Genomic DNA, 24,533 nt, shown 5'->3' with positions numbered 1-24,533 from the left:
CAAACACTCCTGCTGAGTTGCACACACTTGCTCACTCCTTTCTCTAGCCAAGGTCATCCAATAAATCTGGAAAGGGAAGAAAGTTAAGACAGACTCTGGGGAGCGGACTCCTGGGTCCCACTAATGTGCACACTAGTTTTGCCAAGCACTTTAAGGCTACATCTGCACTGCAGCCTTTGTCGGCAGAGACAATGAAAACGAAGCGCTCATTAGCATTTGTCACGCTGTCATTTGCAAATTCTCTGCCGATGCTTTTTGCAGAAGAGGTTTTTGCGCAAAAACAAGCAGTGTAGACGGGGCCATTTTGCGCAAAAAAAACCCTTTTGCGCAAGATCCTGTATACCTCCTTTTTTGAGGCAAAAAAGGAGCACTGGGGCAGCTACACCTGGCACTTGATGGTCAGAACTGGGACAAATCCCTAGTGCAGAAGACAAGGTTGTTAAGAAACTGGATCTGGTAAACCATGTTTAGCCAAAACATTCACCGGTCTAGTCACTATCCTCTTTCTTTTCTGAGAAGTCCCTCTATTTTTAAGACTAAAATGATCAGACAGAGGAAATTAAAGCAGCTAATACATTACACACGCCTCCCTCGTCTGATCATTTAACACTGATTTAGGGATAAATCCTCCATTTGGATCAAGAAAAATGGGCAAGAATATCTGCAGTTTTGAGGTGATGTTGAGTAACATGAAGCAGAAACAGCTTTCTATTAAATAACCCTTTTTTCTGCATCCCCTTCCTCTGTCCCACATGAGGCTGACAATTCCCTCAGGCACATGCAAAAGATACTATCAGAAAATCAATCAAGATGCCTGTCTGGGTGACTTGTGCCCCTTAGGTTGTGCAGGCTAAGCTCGCGAAGGTTCCAGCCTCGTCGGTGACTCTCGTTTTGCAAGTTGGTGAACCAAAGTGAATTTTGGGGCAAAACTTCAGGCTTCCACATTTCAAAGGCTGAGTGCACAGATGTGATGGACAGAGCCTAAAAGATGCTGAGTGCTCAATGCTTTTACTGCAGAGGTCACAGGTGCTCACTAAGGGCTGGACCAAGGCATAACAAGAGGGGACAAAGGTCTGTATATCCCGTTTCTCCAGACCAGTTTTGGTGCTGATGGAAAATGAGATGGGGGCACGGAGGAGAGTGGATTTATTAATTTGTTATGAGGAGGGAAGGGGTGAGGGAGGTGGGGCAGGCATGGTTACTTCATTAAAAAAAAACAACACATTAGCAAGGTTATCAAGTGGTACCACTACTTCTAAAAAACCATCATCTCCTTACCAAAAAAATTTGCAAGAAATTTTGTGGCCGAGCACCTAAGGTACTTGCTACAGGGATGTGAGGTCAGAGGTCAGTTCAATCCTGCAATATAAACGCAGCAAACCTGGGTCATATCAAAACAGCAGCATTGTCAGGAGGTGCCTGGCAGCAGAGTGTGTCTGCAGGGGGGTGGAGGATTAAGGGGATGAGTAAAGGGATATAGAACAAAGGATAAGGTTGAGCTGCACTGCTACTCTCAGCTGGTCTGATTAGCATCTTACCTGCAGGCAGCTCTGCCCCATATAGCAGCTAGAGAACAGGGAACTGAGAAGCCTGAAATGAAAAGTTGCTGATGCCACAGCCAAGATCAAGGGGAAATGAAACCAGAAAAACACACAGAAACATGGAACATGGACAAGACAATAAAGGAGCCATTAGAAATACAATGCCCTTTCACATGGAACAAACCCCCAAGTGGAAGAGCCAACTCCAGGTGTTCATGACAGGTTCTAGGTGTGAAGATACCTCACAGGCAACCCTTTAAAAAGGAACTTAATGGAAATAGGAGGTAGATCCCACATGTGCCAGGAAGGGTGTCAACATACTTCATGAGGAAGCCATCCTGTAGAATCAATCTTTCTCCAGAACTAATAGATTCAGAGGGTGAAATCCTGGCTCTGTTGGAAGTCAATGGCCAAACTCCTGTTGGCATCAGTGGTGCTAGGATTTCAGCCATCTAAGGCTAGGAGGGATCATTAAGATCGTCTTGTTGCACTTAGAATAGGAATTCCAGGCCATAACATTAAACAACAATGCTGGCATCCAGCTCAATCTCTGGCTGAGCTAGAGCACGCAGTACAATAGAGGCTGCTTTACATATTGTAGGACAGTCTTTTAGGTCAATCAGTTTTCAACAGTAATTTCTATCGTACCCTACTGATTTAATTCATTTTCAGTTCTATAGGACTTGTCCATAAGGACTCTGAGTGGAAATGATGGGATGAAGCTAGCAGACATGAGCAACTTGCTATAGGTTAGTGAGCGGAGAGTTTGGTCTGGATAGAAATATAAAGAAAAGGGAAACACAAATCAAGTTTATAGTGTAGTAACCAATACGGGGTCATTATAGCTACAGCAGAGCTAGCTGGAACCTGTACTACCCTCATGGATCAGCAATAAAACTAGCCATAGAGTTTTGTCTGAGATTCTTTATGGTTGATGACGGTATAAAGTGCTAAACCTGACTCCTAGATCCCCAGGGAGTTTGAAGCTTCTGGGGGTACAGAGACAGGGAAAATCCTCTGCTGAGTAATAAATGGAGGAAGTTTGATCTAGAGCAAGACTAACTACAGAACTCCACAGTGTCGTTTCTATGAAGAGTCACTCTTCTGACTACAATAGCTCTTTAGATAGATTGAGCCAGTGTGCTGCTAAGAAGGATGAAACTAAAATGCCATCAAGGACCTCATCATAAAAATAAAAATTCCAGAAGGGAAAACCCCATAAAATGGGTTAGTTCTGGCTCAGTGTTGCCAGGGTAGCTACTGGCAGCATGCGTTGCTACTTGTGGTGCATAACCACACACACTTTGGTGTACATAAAACATATTCTGCACGTGGATGGAAAAAATTAAGAGGGAACAGTGGTTAAGATGCCACTCAAATTTGAACTAGCCACCCCTTTGTACAGACCAGAGGTGGGCCAGGCTAATCAGGTTGCAGTTTGGTTCATAGGAAGCCTCTACCTGTTCCAGGGAGAGTTCAGCACCAGCTCAGGCACTGAGTGGGTAAGAAAGAGAGATTTCCTGGCTGAGGGAGGCCTGGGGTCTATGTGGGAGAAGGCAGCACAGGACAGGCAGGATGAACAGGGACTGAAACAGAGTCACTGCTGGGGAAATGGAATTTGCCCCGCTGAAAAAAATATTTGAATTGGTTCCACTGCTTACTGTCACTGAGCTGAGCGCAGCGGTTCATTCAAAAAGGGGCTTTATACAAACTGTGGTTTGGTGGGTAGGGGGATTAGTCTGGGTTTTATCAGACTGCAAGGTGGCAACTCTATCTGCAGAGTTCATTTTATGAAAACGTGGCAAGCCCTGGTACAGAAAGAGCCTTGAAAAGGGCCCCAGGTGGAATTCTAAAGCAGCAGCACATACCAGGCATTCCCAGGAAGCAGATACGAGCTTGCTACACAGAAATCAGAAGTGGGAAAAGAATCACTAGGCCACGTGGGGCCTGGATTTCATAGCTGCTGAGCACTTGAGATTCCCACTGATTACATTTGATTTTGTGAGTACTCAGCACTTCTGAATGTCAGATTCCCTGCCCTACTCAGGTTGTACCCTAGGGTTGTCCGATGTAATTTTACAGTGATTTGAATGGCTATCATCACCCTTTTACATTCAGGCTGCAAGCCATGGTCTTATTGTATTCATGCGAAATAATACAACAGCCCTATCTATACTCAATTCTGGGTCCCAGCACCTCTGAGTATTAGTCAGTCTTGGAACAGCCCCATTTCTGAGGCCTTCCATGAAAACACAGCAGATAAGTGATGAAGAAAGGAGGAAGAGGAGGCCAAAGCCTCGGCTGACTGAACTGACTCAGCTCTGATAAAGTCAGTGGGGCTGTGCTGGTTTACACCAGATGAGGAGCTGGTCCTTCATTTCAGTGGAGCTGTGCCAGGTTGCATGAGAAGAGGCTTTGCCTCGGAGGACAAGATCTGCAAAAGGTATTTAGGCACCTAACTCCCACTGATTTCCCTCAGCATTAGGCAACCAAATACCTCTGAGGATCTGACCCAAAGCATGTACAAGGGAATCCAGCGTCATGGTCCCTGCCCCTTTCAAATCCAGGTTATTTTTAACAACTCTCCTGCCTCTCCAAAAGGGAGGGCCAAATACAATGGATGCTTACACCACAGCTTCTGCTGCTACCCATGAAGGAGAGGGGTTAAAATTGGCAACCAGCTGCAAGAGGAGAGCTGCAGGGTGGCCATGTGCCCAAAGGAAGAGGAAACTCTACATACCTTTGTTCCTCCTCGAGTTCTTCTTTGGTCATCATCGTCTTATACTGGCTCCCCCTCAGCTTTCCAGGGCTGTATTTAAAGGAGATCTGCTCATCTGGTGCTGGAGAGAGAGACAGCAGTCACATGAGAAAGGAGACCACAGTGAGTTCTGGCAGGCGGCCAGAGAGGTGGATGGAATCCTTGTCCTCCTCGCTCCCCACTCCAGAGTGGGAGATGTGCCACCCTCAAAGTGCATTTGACAGCTAAACACTGAATGGAGACACAAGCAACTTCAACAAAGTTACATGATTCCAGTGGAAGACCAACAGTAGATTCAGAGTTTGGTTAAAGTCCTGCTTACAGCTGACTGACATTACAATCATTTAATGCTGTTGGTGTCACAGAGTCTGTTTGATTCGCATGGAACTGGCACCAACCTGAGGTCCACGGTCAGTGATCTCTCCCCTTTGGAATGAGCGGTCTCTAAATTCTAGCACAAAGACCTTGTTGGACTATTTTTTCCTCTGGAGTCAGGGGTCTGGAGACCCACTAAACTTAGCAGGAGGGAGGGAACCCCCACTCTGATTAGCCTGCAGTATTCATCTCTGTTTTGGTCCGTTTCATTTCCCCTGTTCTCATTCCCCAGGAGCCTAGACCCCCATGCTCATGCTTTGGATTTAAAAGTAATCACTCATGAGACCATGCTGTAAGCACACTGGGCATGTGCCACACAATCTATTTCAACTCTCAATGTTCCAGTTGTCCGGCCATGCCATGGGCTTTGAAATCACAACATTCCAGCAGCCAGGAGCATTGCAAGAAAGCAGTGAGAAATGACAGATATAGTCCAAAGCATTCTTGACTGGATCAACAGTTGTGATTAGAGGTGCCAAAGTCCTTCTCTGGCCAATGGATAGGCACAATGGGAAAAGAATCTTCTTTATTAACCAGTTTGGGTAGCATCCCTTTGCTAGAGTGCAGTGGTTTTCTACCCTTGGGATCCACAAACTGTGGCACCTGAATTTGAACATTTTTAGGGTTCTGCAAATGCAAAAACAGTTAACACTACTTCTCTATTACATGCAGTCTCTCTGCCCCAAGCCCTAGATTCCCAAGGAGATTTTGCTCAAGTTCTCTGTTTATTTTTAAACCACTCCTCAGGGTGGTCTCTCTGTATAAAGCCTTCCAAAATTCATCTCTGGAGGGCCAGGGCTTGTGCATATTTGCTGGCTTTATAATAAAAATGTCTAGCAGTTGTATAAAGATAAAGTTGATGCTCCAGAGCCCATGGTGCTATACTGCCTCCTGCCAGACACTCAGTGGGGCTTCTTTCAGGGCAGGAAAATACAGACCAGAGGTGGTGTAAATACCTGGCCTAGCTAGTGCAAGAAAGAGAGAACTTTAGAACCACGGAATGATCCAGGTTTTGTTTGCTAATCTTCTCATTTGTGCCTCATCTGGCTATTTTCTCCTTCTTAAGCTCAAGATCTGGAGAAACACAGGTCCAAAACAATCACATACACTTTTCTGCCTACAGCTGAGCTCCACCACTTTCCCATCCTGAGCATATCCACTTTACAGGTTGGGAAACAGGCAAAATAAGTTGCTGAAGACTGACTGCAACGTTGTATAGCCGTGTGGGTCCCAGGATATTACGGAGACATGGTGGGCAAGGCAATCTCTTTTACTTGAAGAGCTTCTGCTAGTAAAAGTGACACGGTTTTGAGCTACACAGACCTTCAGAAGAGTTCTGGGTAGGCTTAAAAGCTTCTCTCTCTCTCAACTACAGAAACTGGTCCAGTAAAACGTATCACCTCACCCACCTTGTCTCTCCTGTGGCTGCTATATAGGCAGTGCCAGGAATAGAACTCAGATGTCCTGGTTATTACAGACCCATACATGGGGGAAGGGGGGTTGCGAAAGCGCCTCCCAGATAAGCATGCTCTGGCTGGCTAGGGAAGGCAGGAGCAGCGCGCTGCCCGAGCCACCCTCTCCAATGCTCTGACCAGCCGGAGGAAGGCTGGGGCTGATTTCCCCACTTATTTAGGGGACCGTGTGTGGGGGTGCATTCACGCCCTTGTGGTCCATGTTTACAAAAAAAGCCCCACCCCAGAAATTCCTGTGTAAGGGCTTGTATTACATGACAGTTCCCCCCCACCCCGGCTTTCCTGCACACGAAACCCATGCATGTTTTAGTGTGAACTGATGTTTACTTGATCAGTTTACCTGTTCAAACAGCAGACTTTACAGGAAACAGGTTAACAGACGGAGCTTCTGTTAACCTCCACACACATTTCCCATTTCATTCCCCAGTCACTGCACCTCAGGGGGTCAGCAAGCCTCCCACTGATCCTGGTGGGTTTTCCATTGGGGAGGGCCCGGAATCAAGAGCTAATCATTTAGCTATAGCATTGGAGTGCAAACAGCTGCTGTCTGGCCTCCTGTGAAAACCAACACCCACCCATCGCCCCACAGCCTGCGTGCTCAGCCAACCTAAGCCTGTCACACTGTCCTCACTCCACAACCCAGAAAATGCAGCTCAGTGAAATCTCATTTCCCTCAGTGGAAACAGCTTAGCACTGGCAGGCAAACAAGTCTAACCAACTGAAAGCAAACAGAATCGTAGCACAGTTAACCAGGCTCTAAAAACAAGCCTTCAAAACACACTTGAAATGTGCCTTTAACGGGTTGTTGCTCACAGAGCTATTAGGCCCGATTCTCCTCTTATTTACATAGGTATAAAATCAAGAGTCATTTCTCTGAAGTCAGTGGAGTTTCACTAAGGGTATGTGAAAGGGGAATCAGGGCTCATCTGCATTCATCACATCAGAAATCTTTATTCTTAAAGTCTTTTGCTTAACAGAAAACCAAACCAGTTTTTCCTCATCAAATAGGTGCCGTTCAGTTCAGAATGAATAAGGGACATTAAATATTGAGTGACAGGAGAAATAGCTTCTGTCCACCTTCCTGCCAACAGGTATTTTGTAGGTTGTGAAGGAAAGTGCTGGAAGTTTTCTGTGCTCAAGGGCTCTCTTTCTCTTCAGATTGCAGACAAAATTCAGGAAAGAGACTGAAAATTCTAAGCATGATTTTTTTCTATGAACTGCAAAATATTTTAGAGTGTAACGTGACCTACTTACATAAAATAGCCATGTGGTTTTTTGGTTTTTGGTTTTTTTTTAAAAAAAGACATTTGTCTTGTATATTTCCTCCTCCAATATTTCCAAGTTGCCAAGAGGCTGGGTTTCCAGGGTGATTTCTTACTGGCCATCCTTTTGTAAAAAAAGTCTTAATTCAAATTAACCTCTCCCACCCACTGCTTCTTTGCTCTCAGACACTTTAACTGTAGCTGCAGGGAACTGTCAGCTCCCCAGAGGTTCCTGTCCTTTACTTATTGAAAGAAAAGAGTGGGAATGGTCTTATGTTTAGGTCATTAAACAAGTATTTAGGTAGACCAGAAGTCTATTCCTGGCTCTGCCACTGACTTCCTCCATGATCTTGGGTAAATCACTTAATCTAATAGTGTCTCAGTTTTCCAGGTGTGAAATGGGCACAATAATACTTTTCCCATCTCACAGAAGATATCAGTCTGTATTCATTAATAACTGTGAAGTGCTCTGATACTACTGCGATAAAGGCTATGGAAGTGCTTACATAAAAAATGCTTTAAAGGAATAAAAAGGTAGCTGACTAACAATCCTAGACCCATGTGGTTATATTAGATGCATACAAGTGACTTAACATCCTTACTAGCCAGACTGAGTCATCTCGTCCAGCCCATTAAAATGCTTGAATTATTTAGAACATTCCTTTAAAAGGGAATGAATAGCAGTCTGCATGTCTACAGCACCATTTATCCAGGGACAGGAACAACTTCAAGTTAGTTAAGTCTCATAACTCCTCCTGCTTCCTCATCCCAGCAGTGGATAAGGAATCACTTAACCTAAATGCATCCACTTCCGGGGCGGAACTCAGTAGCACTTTAAGAGCATACAATGTAGGATAGGAATTGAAAATCACAGCACCTCTTTCAAACTGCTAGAGGAATTCAGGCAGGCAGAATGGATTACTCGTCTCACTTCCTTTTTCCATTTTTACCTCTGAACAAGGAAGGGAGAAGGAAAAAATGAAGAAAGGAAGGAGGGGAAAAACAGGAGAGAGAAAAGTATTTGTGTTGTTTTTTCTTTGTTTTGTTGTTGTAGAAAAAAAAGTCAGAAATGTCCTCTCGACCGCCCCAAAAATGCAAAAGAAAATTTCAAAACCAACAGTTTTCATTCTCAAAAAAACCTACTGACTATTTCCCATCTCAAAAGAAATGAAAATAACAATGATGATTAGGGATGACAACATCAGTGACACTGAAGAAACCAAGCCAAGAGGCCACCATGTAAACACTTCAGCAACCAGCAGTTCAGGATGGAAAAGGCAGAGGTGGGAGAAGGGCAGCAGAGTATGCTTCCGATTGGTTGCCATGGCTGGGATTTGCAACTGAGCCAGAGGAATTTAGCGTGGAAAATCATGGCCTAAGCTCTGTTAATATTGGCCCAAGGCTCTTGAAGGCAGAAAGGGGGAGAATTCAGAAAAAGAATATTTCCAGCTTGGAAAAGGCTGGAGTCTCGATTCTTTACTGTAATGCTGGCTGGGGGCAGAGCATTGCAAAGGCCTCATTTAGCAAAACAAGCCAGCGCCACTTCATGCTGCCAGGCAGGCACTCTGGAGAAGATGCTGTGCAGAGTCTTGCACTGCAGAGGCTGGGTCAGTGCAGTGAACCCAGAGCAGAAGGTACTTTTTCTGGGGGTGAGACAAGAATGAAGAACCTTGAGCCACTCAACACTGACTGCACCAGCCAGTGACAGTGGGTTGCCAATGGCCATTAGAGGGGCTCCTGCTTCAGCCTCACTCGGAGTGTGAGTTTGCAATATCCCCGATTCTCGGATAGTGCAGGTTCCAATCCCAGCTGGACCGCCTCATGAGCAGGTTGGTAGGGCTCCTGTACAGTTTGAAAGGCAAACTGGTTGAAAGAGCAACTGCAGTTTGCTGCGGTATCCCAGGTCCAAACTTTCCTATCACTTGTGTGATCTTCTGAGTGCCCTATCGCACCCCAGAGGTGGCTGATTTCAGCCACATTGAAGGCTGGCAGGAAGCAAAGAGAAATTGGCAGGATAAAAGGCAGTACAGTTGAGTGGCATGTGCCCCAGACTGGGAGTCAGAGCGCCTAGGTTCTAGTCACAGCTCCGCCACTCACTGGCAGTGTTCCCTAGGAAAATTCAGCCAGCTCGCAGCACCAGGCTCTGTCCCCACCCCGCATTCCCCTCTTGAGGAAATGGTGATAGTTTGCAAGGATTAGCCGTTGCCTCTTAGCACTAATCCTAAGCCTCCTGTGACAGGGGGCTGCAAAGGCTAGCAAGGACACGGGACAGGAAAGATTCCCACCAGCCTGGCCCCTTACCAAGGAGGCTTTTCTGGAAGCCACCACACTGACTATGGCACAGCTGTGGGACTGGCCCCCTAGTCAAGACACACACTCGCCTGGCACCATTTGTTTTCAAGGGGGAGGAGAGAGTAATGAACAAGGTTCTTGTGTTGTCCCAATTAGTCAATCATTTTCTAATCAAGTAATTGACTAATCACTTAAACACAGCTCTAGCTAAACCCTCTGGAGATCTCCCAGTGCCTTCAAGGAGCTTTTTGGCAGGCTTTGTTCTTGTGTTATGCTGAAGGCAGAAGGCATGGCGCATCTGTCAGGATACGGAGAAGGCTGCTGGGGTGAAAGCAACCTGCCAGGAAGGCCTGATGCGTGTGGGGTGGGCGGAGGAGGAGGAGGGTGGCAAGAGGAAACCACAAGAGCAGTGGGCAGCTGTGTTCATACAGTGCTGGCCTGTCCCCAGTCCTCCATCCCCTCTGCACCAAACCCAGCAGCAGCTTGGCTCATCCTAGTCCCCTTCCCCTCCCCAGCTGTCCCCAGGGCCTGCCAGGCTGCTGCTGCTGCAATGACAAATGCCAGTGATGCTATCTGCTGCCTTTGTGCTCTGCTGACTCTAGCCCAATCAAAGGAATTAACAGCTCAATAATCAGGAGAAAGAGGAAGCCATCAGCTGCTGAGGGGAACTAATCCCCAGCCTTCTCCCCTCCCCCAGAGGGCTGCAGCTGAGCAGCTCCCAGGCCTGGCTGACCAGGGGCTGTATTTATAGCAAGTGACAGCCTTTCCCTGGTCCCCACGAGCAGAGCATTGTCCTAGAACAGACCCTCCCACCCCAGATTCTGAGCTGGCACACAATGAGCAGGGTGAGGAATGCCTAGCCTATTGCATTCCTGTAGCCCTCCCTTCTCTTTCCACTCTCCCTGCCAGCTGGGACTTCTGGGAATTTAAAGGGACAGAGACAGCAGTCTCCTTCTTGCTGGGCCAGAGCTCTAAGGAGAGAAAATTCTGCTTTGGACCCCTCACCTGGCAATGCTGGAATTTGTTTCATGATATCCCAGGTCTGTGTTTTCTATTACATCCTCTGTCCTCCCTCCAACCACACTGTCTAGCCCGCACCTCTCCTGGATTCTGCCACTGGAACACTATCCTGGCTGAAGTCACAAGAACAAGGATCTGTTACTCCGCCAAACCCCCTACCAGCACTACCACAGTTGGAGAGTACTGTGCACACTTAAAGCCAGATGCCCCTGGTGCTCCTGCAGCACGGAGTGTGTTTGCACACACTTTTGGTCTGGAAGCAGTAGGGCTGTTGAAACAATGTGTATAGTGGAGCTGCAGAGAGCCATGGAAACAACCTAGAAACCCTTTTTATCATGGAAAGCAGATGGTGTGGCAGCACCCCCAGAACCACTAGTCCAGCCCCTACGAGTGGAAGGAAACACACCCCACGAACTGAAAGGTGATCTGTATGGGGACAGGGGTTGTCACCTGTCACTATTGGGTGTGTGTGTGTGTCAGATGGATTATTTTTTATGGAATATGAAAAAAAAAAAAGGCCCCACAATGTGTGTTGGGCGATTCTGATACAGTTTTTCCTCCTCCTGTTTTATGGCCCAGGACACTCTGGCCTTGAATTGCCTTTTCCCTAGGGCTCTAGAAGAGGGAAATTTCACTCTCAGACCCAGCCTGGCCTTTGGACACATGGCCACTATCTACAACCTCTTCCCCACCAGCTGTTGCGTTGCCAGAACTTACCATCATCTAGATCTGGTTCCTTCACCACCAGTTTCTCTTTTTCCCAGTCTTGATCTTCCTCCTGGAGGGGATGAAGAGCAGGTCAGTTTAAAGGGGAGAACCATGTGCAGAACAAATTGAGCTCCCAGAGGCAGTATGATGTAGTGGGTAAGGCAATCAAGTGGGACTTAGCAGACTTAGGTTTGATTTCTGGCTCTGCCATTCGGCTGCTGGGTGAGCTTGGACAAATCACTTTCCTTCTGTGGTTCTGTTTCTCTCTCTGTAAAAGAAGGGGAATGATAGCTCTCCATGCCGGTGAGTATGGGTGAAAAGAGCTACTTGATTAATGAAGTTGTATATGCCATGCATAAAAACAACAGTAAAAGAACATCTGCTTGTGCATTCTTAATTTGCCTCCCCCCCGTACACATCATTAAAGACAGTGACATAACGTATGTTGTCACATGCTATATATTCCGCAGAAGCCCTGCCTCATTCTAGGAATGTTAAAGGTTGCCTGGTTAACTGGTTACCCTGTAAGCATTAGGCTTACTGGAATGCTTCTCGGAACTAGCTAACCAGACTGCCATGCTGCAGTGGCCCCAGCTCCGGCCCACAGAGAACCTAGACATGGTTCCCCGCTGAGCCACAGCAGCCCTGGCTCCCACACCTGGCCCACACCGGCCCTAGGCCTGGCTCCCAGCCACCCTCTGGCCCATCTCATCTCCTGCTGCCCAGATCTCAGCAGTAAGGCTCCCCTGCTCTGGCTGCCCCAACAACGGTTAATTGCTTAAACAATATTATTTTAATCATTTAATCAGTTAACTGTTCTGATCAATATTTACATCCTTACCTCATTCATTGCCCAGGGTGACCAGTGCCCACTTCATTCCATATTTTGTTTTCTCCTCTCTATTTCATGTGTGGCCGTAGTGCTTATTAACAGCACCCAATTCAAACCCCGCACTAAAGAGAGATTAATTTCCTCCTGAGCTTTTCTGTGGCTCTACAGTATCGGGGTGCTTCACAAACCTTAATTTATCATCATGGAACTCCACAAGAGGAGGATCATCCCTATTTTCCTGGTGGGTGGGGAACTGACACAGAGAGAGATTCAAGTAAAAAGTCTTCATTACTTTTGGGGGCCCAACCTGAGACAAGTGGGACCTGTTTTCTCGGAGCACGTACTCTGCATATTCAAGGGCCAATCCTGTGGACTTCATCTGCAGCTGAAAGAACCCAGCACTCGCACAAACCAGACCCTGACTTCTTGTCTGTTCTTCCCCATGCCCACAACCTCTTTCTTTCCACTCCACTGGTTCCCAGCCTCAGTCTCCTTGTCTAACCTCAACATCCTCGCCCATTTCCCTTCTTGGCATCCAGTCCCAGTTCTTCCCAGTCTCTTTGCCCTGCTAGTGCCTGTCTCCACCCAACTGCAGTGACAGTGCCCCTCTCCCTCCTCCCCCATTAGCTTCCAGTCCCAGCCTCTCCACTGAGGCTCTATGTCCCAGTCTACTCCCCCATTTCTCCCAGGTCTGACTCTTATTCGCTCGGCCTTTGTCTCAAACAGCTTCTCCCTCTACCATGGTTGGGTGTCAGTGGTGTGCAAGGGTCATGCAGAGCATCCTCTAATTTCCTGTGCCTGGGCTAGACCCAGCCTGGCCTGGAGCAACCAGGAATTGCAACTGCAGGGTAAGTCCTGCCCAGTGCAGGGCTGGTGGATGCTCAGTGTAGATGGACTTTTCAGGATATTGAGCTATGATGCACTAGCAAGTCTCTACTGTGCATTAACAAGTTGTGAGTTATCAAAGACTTCTTATTTGGCCAAACTTGGGTAGATTTTCACAGATACCTAGAAAAGCACATCCCTGAGGCAAAGGCTACCTCCCTGCTCCAACACACGGGGGTGGCTAGAGCATCTTAAAACACAATCCCCTAACACCAGCAAAGCAACACATTTCTTTCCTATCCTTGATCTTGGAAACAGCTGAACTATTTTAGCTAAAGTTTTTCTTAAAAAAATTCAACCTCAGACACCCAGCTTGGAAAACTTCATCCCAAACTATTAACTCTGGCAAAGACATAAGCAGCAGAACCCAGGGTCTTGTAAAGGGAAGAGGTCAGGCAACACTAAACATCTGCAGGGGTAGATTCATCCTTGTCCCATCTTTGTCCCTCTCTGTTCCCAAGGCCGGCTCAGGGCTCACAACTAAACCATTAAATGAAGAATGTACAAATAGCAACAGGTCTGATGGGTTGAATTGCAGGGGAGCCCCTTAGGGGTGTCCCTTGGTGTGCTGATCAAGCCACTGATGCCTGCCTTCTTGTCCTCAGCGACTCCCCAACACCCTGTCCTGCTGGGCCAGAAGCTCTGGTCTCCCCAGCCAAGGCAGAGTTGGGGTTACCACCCCCCCCAAAGGAGCAACACACACAATGAACCAGCTCAGCTCTGGGAGAGGTCAGCTATAAGGCCATTGACAGCACCCAAGAATCCAACCCCCCAAAAGGAACCAAACCCTCAACTAAATCCATCTTACTCTGTATAAAGTTTTATATAGAGACAACTCTTAAGTTCACCCCCTTTATCAATGGAAGAGATATGCACACCTGCGGCTTCTCCTTCCCCCAGGTTTACACTGGGCTTGATAATAAATTTAAAAAAAGTTACTTCCCTTCATAACCATTGTTCTTCGAGATGTGTTGCTCATGTCCATGCCACGTCAGTGTGCGAGCAGCATGCACATGTCGTCGGAAGTTTTCCCCTTAGGAGAACCCGCTGGGCCAGCAGGGGAGCCCCTGCAGTGGCACCACTACATTGGCTAATATGTATCCTTGCTGGCCCTTCACTCCCTTGGTTCCTTCTTTGCAGTAGTCTGGTAAGAAGGGGAAGCAGATGAGATTTGGACTGGACATGAGCAACACCTCTCGAAGAACAGATACCAAGGTAAGTAACCATTGTTTTCTTCTTTGAGTGATTGCTCATGTCCATTCCATGTAGGTGACTCCAAAGCAGAAACCCTGGGAAGCGGGGTCAGAGTTCTAACCGTCAACTAAGCGAAGGACAGCCCTGCCCAAGACTGCATCCTCCCTAGCCTGATGGGCCTGATTGGTAAAAGTGTGAACTGAAGACCACGTGGCAGCCCTGCAGATGTCTAAGATAGAGATCTGAGCCACGAAGGCTGTAGAGGAGGCCTGGGCCCTAGTGGAGTGGGCTGTGAGGGGAGGAGCTGGGCACCTTGGCCAGCCCATGGCACTCCTTGATACAGTACATAATCCACGAGGAGATCCTCTGCACAGAGACCAGCTGCCCCTTCAGCCTCTGCAATTGCTACAAAGAGCTGTAGGGACTTACAGAAGGGCTTTATTCTTTCCAAATAAAAGGCTAGAACTCTCCTAACATCTAAAATGTGTAATGCCTGTTCCTTACCCAAAGCATTAAGCTTGGGGTAAAAAACCGGGAGAAAAATATCTTGAGACACATGAAAGTGAGACACCGCTTTTGGAAGGAAAGCCAGATAGCGGCATAATCTGACCTTATCCTTGACGAAAACTGTATACAGGGGGTCCAAGGTGAGGGCTCTCATTTCAGACACGAGCCTGGCTGACAGGATAGCCACCAAGAAAGACACCTTCCAAGAAAGGTACAGCAGCAAGCACACTGCCAGGGGCTCGAAGGGAGGCCCCAGCCAGGACCAGGTTGAGGTCCCATTGAGGGATGGGCTGCGAAGTGAGCCCTGCCTGGGTACTTAATACTAAACAACTACTGAAAACCTAGATAAGAACAATGAATGGCAAAATGTTTAACTAACTGCTAGAACATCGCAGCACTGGCAGAACGAGCAAAGGCAGCTCTAGCCACCATCAGGAGTGGTAAGAAAGAACGGAGGGGATGAGGGGCCAGCAGGGGGTATATATTAGCTGATATAGTGGCACCACTCCAGGGGCTCCCCTGCTGTCCGAGTGGGTACTACTAAGGGGAAAACTTCCAGTGACACGTATACACACACACCTACATGGAACGGACATGAGCAATCACTCGAAGAAGTAGTGTTTTTATTAAGTATAAAAAGTAGGAGTCAAGTGATTGCAAGTGAAAGCAGATAGACCAAAGAAAGTTACTAAGCCAAAATAAACAAAACAGGCTAGCCAATCCTAATACACTCTAAGAAATGTGTTACGTGCAAATTCTTACCCTCGCAGTTGTTCTAACTATCTCTTTCTCAAGCTAAGCAGCCTCCTAGCTTGGGCCCGATCCATATCCCTGTTCAGTCTTAGATGTTTCCAGCAGGCATCTTGGGTAGTAAATCAGGGGTCTCCTAGACTCCCCCTATTGTTTGTCCCCCCCCCCCCCCCCCGTATATCCCTTTTGCCCAAGGTGGGATTTCTTTGTGCTAAATTCAAATGTCTCTCACTTTGAGTAAAAAGTACCAGATCCAAAATGGGTTCCAGAAGCGGATGGCCTGGCCACATGTCTTTGTAGGGCCAACCACCATTTGGAACAAAACTAAAGACATTCACAAGCCGTTGACTAGATCTCCGAGCCATCAAGCTCCTAAAGTATCACTGACGGTTTTTACTAGAATACATGGAGTAATTAAACATGCACACAAACAGGATATAGAGTCAGTGGATTACAACCTTTCAAATGACATGTGACATGAACTAATTTAAATAAATTTTCAAGTTGTGCACATTCACATTCATAAGCCAATTTTCATAAAGCCTGGATGACTTAACCTCTCTGTGCCATCACATCCTCTATACTCTGCAGACTGCCACATGTCATATAAAGGATGCGGGGGTCCATGACACTGTATTTTTTAAAATTTACCCTGGGGCAGGATGAAAGATCCCAGGGGCACCTCAGAGAGCCCCTGTGATTGGGATGGCATGGGGAAAAAACTGCCCCAGACAATAATCAGGATACCCTTCACTAAGGGCAGGGCAGGGAAAAGGGGGCCAGGCATGCCTCCAGAATGTCTCCCAGCCCCCCCCCCCCAACACACCCACCCCCTCTCTCATTCAGCAATGCACATCTGAAAGGCAGCAGACAGAATGTTCTTTCTCTCTCTCCCCAGCACCAGCCAGGAGATCCAGAGCTTGGCAGAATCCAGGCGGCATGCAGTCCTGGCTCCTGCCACCATCCCTGGCTTGTCTGGCTTCCCACATGTGATTCAAAGTGACGGCTGCCCCAGCTTGCTGGAGTGCAAAGGGCTGGGGCAGGCTTATGTGCTAGCAGGACGAGCCAGGGGAAGCTGCCAAGCTGAGTTAGGGAAGAAGGAGGGAGAGAAGTCATGCAGAAAAGGAGACAAAAAGAGCCACAGTGGCCGGGAGGGCCCTGCACCATGGGCATTCTACAGGTGAGCTCAGTCAGGAACATGAACATGAAGATGAGAGGCAAGATCAGAGCTCCTCCCCTTGCAGAATAGGCTACTGGGGTTTCTCAGCACAGTTTTATATGAACATCAGGAATCTGGGATATAGCCAAAGCCCAGGACTGGCCATATTATATCACCAGTGGGGAATGAGCGTTATTCACGGCCATTTGGGCTCATCTTGCACCTCCGGTTCCTGGCTCATGGACAGCTCACATGTCCTGCATCTCTCTCACTCACGTCCCACCACCGCTATTTTGGGCCACACTTCCAAAAATGGAAACTCCCGTTCATTTTCCATTCATCTCTTCCCAGGCCCAAACTGGTGGGGTGGGGCAATAGATAGGGGAGCCCACAGAGCTCTTTCTTTTGTGAACCGTGTCGGAAATAATGTAGCAGCATGCAGGGAGGCTGATCGGCTCATGCCCCAGGATCATTAGGAGTTTCACTGCAGAGGCCTCTTTCTCCCTGCAGAGGCTGGTGCCGTTGTACCTGGTGGCTTCTGTCTGCAGCATGGACTACCAAACTGAACCAGAGGAGGCAGTGGTGGAAGAGGCCCACTGGGCTCATCCAGTCCACCCCCAAGCTGCTACAAGGTTGTTTTCAACGAGCTGCCAGAATATATATTTTGCTTAATAAATCTTGGAGTCCTTTTTTTTTTTTAAACACAACAACTTTGTTCTCTTTCCCCTCCCCCCTTTTCTTTCTTCGACAGAATTTTTTCCCAGTGTTTTTTTTGGGGAGGAGGGAGGGGAAGGGGGGGTTCGGTATTTTTGTTTCAACCATCTGGCAACCCTATAAGTGGGGAGAGAAGAGGGCCCGGCAGCCTGATTATCAGGATCTCCTCCTGACCCATGTTGCCCAGAAAGGCACCAACTATGGGAAAAACCCTCCAGTAGGCGCTGTGGGTCCCACCAAGCCTGACAGGACATCCAGGGGCCTTGGGTCCAGCCAAGTCTGAAGTCCCATAACTTTTTGTGCAGCAGAATCTCTCAGCTCTGGACCAGGGTCAGAAATATCTGCAGCAGGGAACAATGAAGGCTTCTGAATCCAGTCTAGCATCCTTAGAGCTGGCAGCAGGTCAGCTCAAGCTCCAGTTAACATGAGAGCACTACCCATCGGAGCACCTCCTCATCCCTTGCTCTCTGCACACTGGGGTGAAGCCTTATCCTGCGTGAACCGTCTCAAACCAGACCTGGGAGCTCCCACCTGTAAGCATCAGGGAACATCAGAGGAGGCTCATAGCATCATACAGTCGGAAAGGACTGCAAGGGTTTCCTATTGGCTACTGTGTCCATTTCAACCATTCTGCTCGCACTCTGGATTCCCTGCCACTCCCTACACACCTTCGCTGAGCCCCCGCCCCCACTCTTACAGCACAGAAGCAGTTACAGAATAAACAGAGACTACGACACTTATTTCTGGACTCAGGAGCACGCCAGGGCACTTTCAGTAACACATGCAATTCTACACTTGCATGCAAGGTGGGAATTCCATGTACGGGGCCTGTGAGGTCATGCTGCATGGAAGACACCAAAATGGCATCCTCCATGGCATGGTCAGGGGCCAGACAGAATTGACCTGACAGAGCAGAGCTGGCCAGGAAGACATATCCAGCAGTGGCATATGGGCATGCAGTGTGTGTGTTGCGTACATAGACAGCATCCCACTGTTTGGCATACAGCATCCCTATGAGAGTTGTTATGCCCATCTGTTTCCCCATGTAGACAGGCTCTCAGGGGGTGCAGCTTCATAGGACTCAGGAGCTACCGCCTAGGATGTGGCCTGACAATTTATTGACCACCACTCTAAAAATTACTCTGTACCTCTCACAAAATACTGTATTTTGTACAAAATACTGTACTCCTTGGACTCTTGGGAGCACTTTGGATAGACACAGACATATTAACCCACTTCCATAACTAGATCTGAGACACAGTTCAAGTACCTTGAGGTTTTACCTCATTTACCCGGGGAATGGACCTCCGCCAGTTAGCGGAACCACTGTCCCGTGTATGGTCTATAAGCAGCAACTCTATACCCCACAGTATCGCTCTCCATGCAGACAAGAACCGCCCAGCTTTAATCACTGACCACGAGGGCTTCGCCCCCTTCAGCTGACATTTGCTTGGAACAATGCACAACTCAGGTAGCACGGCTCTTGTGTTGGTGCAGTTACCATTATTCACAGACAGCCTTGGCACCAGGCCCAGGCCCACCCATGACTGGGTTCATTGTGCTCCGACGGACTTTTCTGAACAGTCCTAACTGGAGGCAGTCCCATGCTCCCGCCCCTCTTGGAAATGCCTCTGTCCATTTTTGAATCCGTCAATGGGATGTCTGGGACCCTTATTTGGATACCTACAGGCCTGATCATGAAAGCATACAAGAAGCTGCAGCATCTGGAGTGATGTAATGAACCCCAATAAAGCAAATCCATGGCAGGGAGAGACTGTGGGTATGTCTAACCAACCAACCCTTTGTATCAGACAGGCAAACCTCATAGTTGACTTGTAATCCCACCCCCTCAGCCCCACTACTCCAGTCCTGGGCTGCTCCTTAAGCACAGACTAGCCTTTCAGCTCAGAGGCAACACATGGGGGAAGAGGCAGGTGGGGTCACATGCACTCTCTACCCCCCAGATTTCTACCAGGCTTTGTACACCCAGCACTGAACCCTGCTGCTTACTACTAGAAGCTTCTTATTTTCCGTCCTCCCTCCCTCCCCCAACAGTTACATGTCATCTCTATTTGAGCTGACTGGCAACCAGATAGCACCAGCCTTTCATTTGTGAATACCCACCCGAGACCTACAAAGCTTGATTCACTTGTGACCTAAGCCAGGATTTGGACTCTAGGGCTGTGTCTAAACTACATGGCTCCGCCGACGGAGCCATGTAGATTAGACAGATCGGCAAAGGGAAATGAAGCCGCGATTTAAATAATCGTGGCTTCATTTAAATTTAAATGGCTGCCACGCTGAGCCGACAAACAGCTGATAAGCTGTTTGTCGGCTCAGCGCGCTAGTCTGGACGCTCCCGCGCCAACCTGAAAGCCCTTTATCGACCTCCCCGTTATGCCTCATAGGATGAGGTTTACCGGGGAGGTCAATAAAGGGCTTTCATGTTGACAGGAGAGCGTCCAGACTGCCCCGATCTGCCGACAAACAGCTGATCGGCAGAGCAGGGCAGCCATTTAAATTTAAATGAAGCTGCGATTATTTAAATTGCAGCTTCATTTCCCTTTGCTGAACAAACAAATCTACATGGCTCCCTCGACGGAGCCATGTAGTCTAGACGTACCCTAGTAGTGCAAGGAGCCAAATCTACCATCATGCGTTGTTCCAACAGCATATACAAGGCTCGAGGAACAGCTCCTAAGGGCCCACGAAACCAGCTGGAAACATAAGGAAGGCAAAGGCATCTCAGCTGCTGCGAGGCGTGGCCTGTCTGGATCTCCAGCCAGGGTGATAAGAAAGATGCCAGTGAACTGAGTCTAGGCTGGCAGGCCAGAGGAGGTTTAGAGAAGAGACATATGGAGCCTCTTACTCCATTAGCACTCACAGGGCATGTGGCGCACTCACCTCCCCCGGACAGCTGCTCATTCCACAGGGTCTTAGCAGCTCCTCAGCCACCTGCCAACTTGCCCAGCCAGCTACAGAGCTCGGAGATGACCATTTGCTCAGACCCCTGCCAGCTCTGGAAGTGGAGCAGGGCAGATACATGTTTAAGTCCCGCCCAGCCCTGTTTCCTTCACACCCCTGCCAACCCTACACACAACCCCGGCATTGACAGTGCTGCATCTAGCAGAGAGCTGCTGTTAACATGGGATACCAGGCCATAGTGTCCAATTTGCTTCACAATGGCCAGGACCAAGCCAAGAACTGCAGCACCCTCCCAGCTGCTGGCTAGAAAAGAGGCTCAAAAAAGGTAACAGCCTTGGGAGGGGAAGAGTGAAGGGGGGATATGTCCCCATCTCCCCTCCCACCAAGGGAATTTGTTAGGGGCACTCCCTGCCTCTCTGAGAGGAGACATACCAAGAAGCTGAGTGAGAGGCAGTCCCCAGCTGGGAGAGGGGCTACCAGGGCAGAGTATCTCAAGCCACCAGAGCGACAGCTTTCACAATGTAGCTCTACAGTAGCCTCCTTTCTAATCCCACAAAATGGAAAACCTCTGCCCCACCGCTTCCCAAGGCCCTGCTCCATCCTCCCCTCTCTGTCACTTGCTCTCCCCACCCTCACTCACTTTCATGAGGCTAGGGCTGGGAGTTGGAGCATGGGAGGGGTGGAGGGTTCCGGCTAGGAGCGTGGGCTCGAGGTGGGGCTGGAGAGGAGGGGTTTGAGGTGTGGGCTAGGGTGCCAGGGGTTTGAGGGCTCAAGCTGAGGGTGTGGACTTTGGCGTGGGGGTCAGGAATGAAGAGACTGAGGTGCTGGCTCCAAGAGGGAGTTTGGATGCAGGAGGGGAATTCAGGCTGGGGTAAGGGGTTCTGGGTGTGAGGTCCCAGTGGTGCTTACTGTAATTCCCTGGAAGCAGCCACCAGATCCCTGTGGCACTTAGGTACATGGTGGTAGATGGCCAGGGAGGCTCCTTGCGCTGCCTCCAGACCTACAGGCATCACCTCTACAGCTCCCAACCAATGGGAGAGGAAGGGGCAGTGCCTGCAGGTGTGAGGGCAATGTGCAGTGCTTCTCTGCTCACCCCTGAACCTAGGGGCTGCAGGGACCTCCTGGCAGTCGCTTAAGGGAGCTGCACAGAGCCAGGGAATGAGGGAGCTTGCTTTGGCTCCTGGCCGCCAACGTGCCGCCAACAAAGCTTTTAATGGCCCAGCCAGCAGCCGCCAGGGTCCCTTTTTGTCTGGGTGCTTTGCTCAAAAACTGCGTCCCCATGCAGCTCCACATCAGAGGGGAAGGTCCATGACAGATGGGACTCAGTGGCAGAGGCCAGAGGCCATCCCTGCTGCCTGGGGGGCTGTAGGGAGCACATGAAAGCCTTCTTGTCATGGGAACAGAGCCCGGGAATAGGATGGGGGTTAGTGAGGGACCAGTGGGAAAACGGGAGTAGCTGGTGGGTCTAGTACTCTTCCTTGCTGCCCCAAAGTGCTTCCAATCTAAATGGAGACTACAGGGTGGGAGAAAGGCAGGGTTATGACCCTCACAATACAGGGGGAACTGAGGCACTGCCCAAGGCCACACAAGGAATTGGTGGTGTTACAAGATCACTCCCTAAGGGGGCAGCAGGCAGTGCACTAGAATACATGGCACAGCTCCTGGGTGTTTGTAGGACTGTTGAAACTGGTTGTTACGCCCCAACGGCGACTTCAGCTTCCTTTGTTATGAGCTGCCTATTAAAAGAGCTCAGTGCCAAGAGTGGCACAAAAGGTTCACTCGGGACCCACATTCACTCCCTAAAACGTGAACTTTCAGCCTGGGCAGCTGCACTGTCTGGAGCTGGGTTTGGTTTTTAACCCCAGCCCAGCCCTGAGTGATGGAGGCTCCAAGAGCTGCTGAAGCAGAGCCAACCGCAGCAGCTCCAGCAGGCAGCCAGCCCTGAGCTCTGCCCAGTTGGAAAGCAGCCAGGGTGAGGCTCCAGGAGATGTCTTAAAGCCATCAGGGCAAGTTGCTCCTCCCAGCAAGGAGAATCTACTGTGAACCAGAAGGGGACCTGCCAGCAGTGGGGACTGAGCCCAGGGCAGCAGAACCCAAAGCACGCTGGTTAGGTGAGCCCTTAAAGCCTGTGCTCCCCTCTCCCCACAATTTGCTAGCTACATCTGCAAGTGCAGGCTCCCTGGGAGGATGCCACCCCATAGGAAAAAGAGCAGTGAAAAGCCCTACTTGCACTAGCAGGTAGGACACAGATAATTATCTGGGAGCATCTGGAAGACAGTTCCACAGGCAGTTTGGGCCAGCTGCTGTAATAAAGATCACATTACTTCAGGCTTAGTGACAGGCCTCATTAAGCAGCACCTGCCCAGCCCTAGAGTCTCAGATCAGGCACCCTGGCCAGTGTAGCCCTCCATCACCTCTGCCTGCTCCTGTTTCCCCCTGCCATACCTGGACCATTCTACTGCACCTCTCCTGCTAGTGCTTCCACACAATGACAGTGCTGCAATTAAAGGTCTGCTTTCAGAATCTCTGGTACTTTGCAGACTGTCAGGTGTCACAGCACATGGGGAAGGGGTCAGAGTTATAACACACAATGTGATGGCACAGAGAGGAAATCATCCACCTTAGGTCAGGGAGAGTCAGCCCTCCAGTTGGGAACAGAACCCAGCATTCTGACTCCCAGTGTGACCTCAAAACAAGGCAATTTTCTAACACACCCCTCCAAAAACGGGATATCTTGCTTAAAAAAAGCATTCTCACTAACCCCAACTGTGAAAAATGCCATGAATCAGGGGCCACAAATTTGACTTAAAAAAAAAAGATGTAATAATAAAAAGAAACATTATTTGTCTTTAGTATTCAAACCGTTAGGATGAGCTTAGGTCACCCTAGCTAGTAAACTTCCTTTCCTGAAGTATTTTAAACAGCAGCTGAGCTTCTCATGTATTCACATGACTCTAGCAGCTGGGGCTTTAAGAGAAACACCAATTATGAGATTTGAAATCAAATTCTAAGAATGCTGAAATGCTGAAAGAAAGTTTGACCTTTAATTGACTGAAATAAAGGCAAGGTGGTTCAGCAGAACATGCATGCCCAGAGCAGGTAGCTAGGATGCCCCGCATTCTAATACTGGCTCTGCTGCTCTGGGGTCTTAAAAGTCTGCTAGGGATTTTGCTACTGATCTTATGTAGTAGGCACACAGTATACATGACAGGTGGCAATGTAAAACCTTAAGACAGACAAGTCACATCACCTTCTGCCTCAATTTCCTCACTTGTAAAATCAGGATAACATCAGTGTTCCACCTACCTACCTACCCCTTGTGGTGAAGCTGCCTCACACAACCGCTAATGATTAACCCACTTAAAGTCCTACCCCTGGACTGAGAAGTGAGAGGGGGGAAATGGAAAGGGTCAGAAGAAGAGATTGTTCTGAGGGAGGCCCAGCTTGCTCTCCGCTGTAAAACTCACCCACACCCCCGCCAACTGGCAAAGTCAGATCACAATCTGTTTTTAAACTCACTGCTGGACAATGCGAGCCATTACCTCACCTATTCCCATTTCCTCTGGGCAGCCCAAGCCCTCTCAAGTTCAAGTCTCCCCTTGCTTCAGCTAAGGGGGGCCACAGAAATCTGGCCAAGTGGGCTTGTGCGTCTACGTCTAGCAACTCTTTATTGCTGGAAGACAAAGCTGCAGTGGCCTGAGGGTGGCTTGTACAGATTAATGCATTTCTAACTGGGAGAGAGGAAGGAGAAGCCAGTAGCCAGCCTGCAGTGTGGGGTGTGTGCACAGGAAAAGCGTGCCTTGGAATAACCTCCCAACACAGACATGAGTAACACACTGCCATTTATGGCTGCGCTTTCTCATCCAAGCCTGATGCAAGACCTTGCAAGAGAGAGAAAGGGGCAGACAGAGAGGAGAGAGAGGGAAAATAGTCAGAAGAAAAGGGTGAAAAAGAAGGGGCTTCTTCTCTGTGGAGTTTGGTTGAGCAGACAGGCAGCGCACAGGCTGTCTCCTGTGACCCCCGTCATGCTACTCAGCCTCATTTGTGCATCTAGGAAAGCAGCTGCTACAACACAAAACCGCCTTGCTCCCCCATGAAATAATCCTGGCCAACGAGGGTTTGAGGGGCCAGCAAAGGAC

General features: G+C 48.8%; 1 protein-coding gene across 4 annotated transcripts in view; it reads right to left on the bottom strand.

The window, feature by feature from the left end:
• MXRA7 (matrix remodeling associated 7) overlaps positions 1 to 24,533 on the bottom strand; it is a 56,101-nt gene that overhangs the window by 14,489 nt on the left and 17,079 nt on the right. For 3 of the 4 annotated variants that reach the window (XM_075903589.1, XM_006136490.4, XM_075903590.1), the window contains exons 2-3: positions 11,438 to 11,498; positions 4,282 to 4,381 (exon numbers count right to left, since the gene is read on the bottom strand). In XM_075903589.1, coding sequence (XP_075759704.1) covers positions 4,282 to 4,381; positions 11,438 to 11,498 — 161 coding nt within the window. Of the gene's footprint in view, positions 1 to 1,278; positions 1,360 to 4,281; positions 4,382 to 11,437; positions 11,499 to 24,533 lie in introns of all 4 variants that reach the window. The other variant, XM_075903591.1, reaches the window with a different exon arrangement.

The sequence above is a fragment of the Pelodiscus sinensis genome, chromosome 20 (genome assembly GCF_049634645.1).
Source record: "Pelodiscus sinensis isolate JC-2024 chromosome 20, ASM4963464v1, whole genome shotgun sequence".
Lineage (NCBI taxonomy): Eukaryota > Metazoa > Chordata > Testudines > Trionychidae > Pelodiscus > Pelodiscus sinensis.
This window is presented reverse-complemented; position numbering and strand designations above follow the sequence as displayed.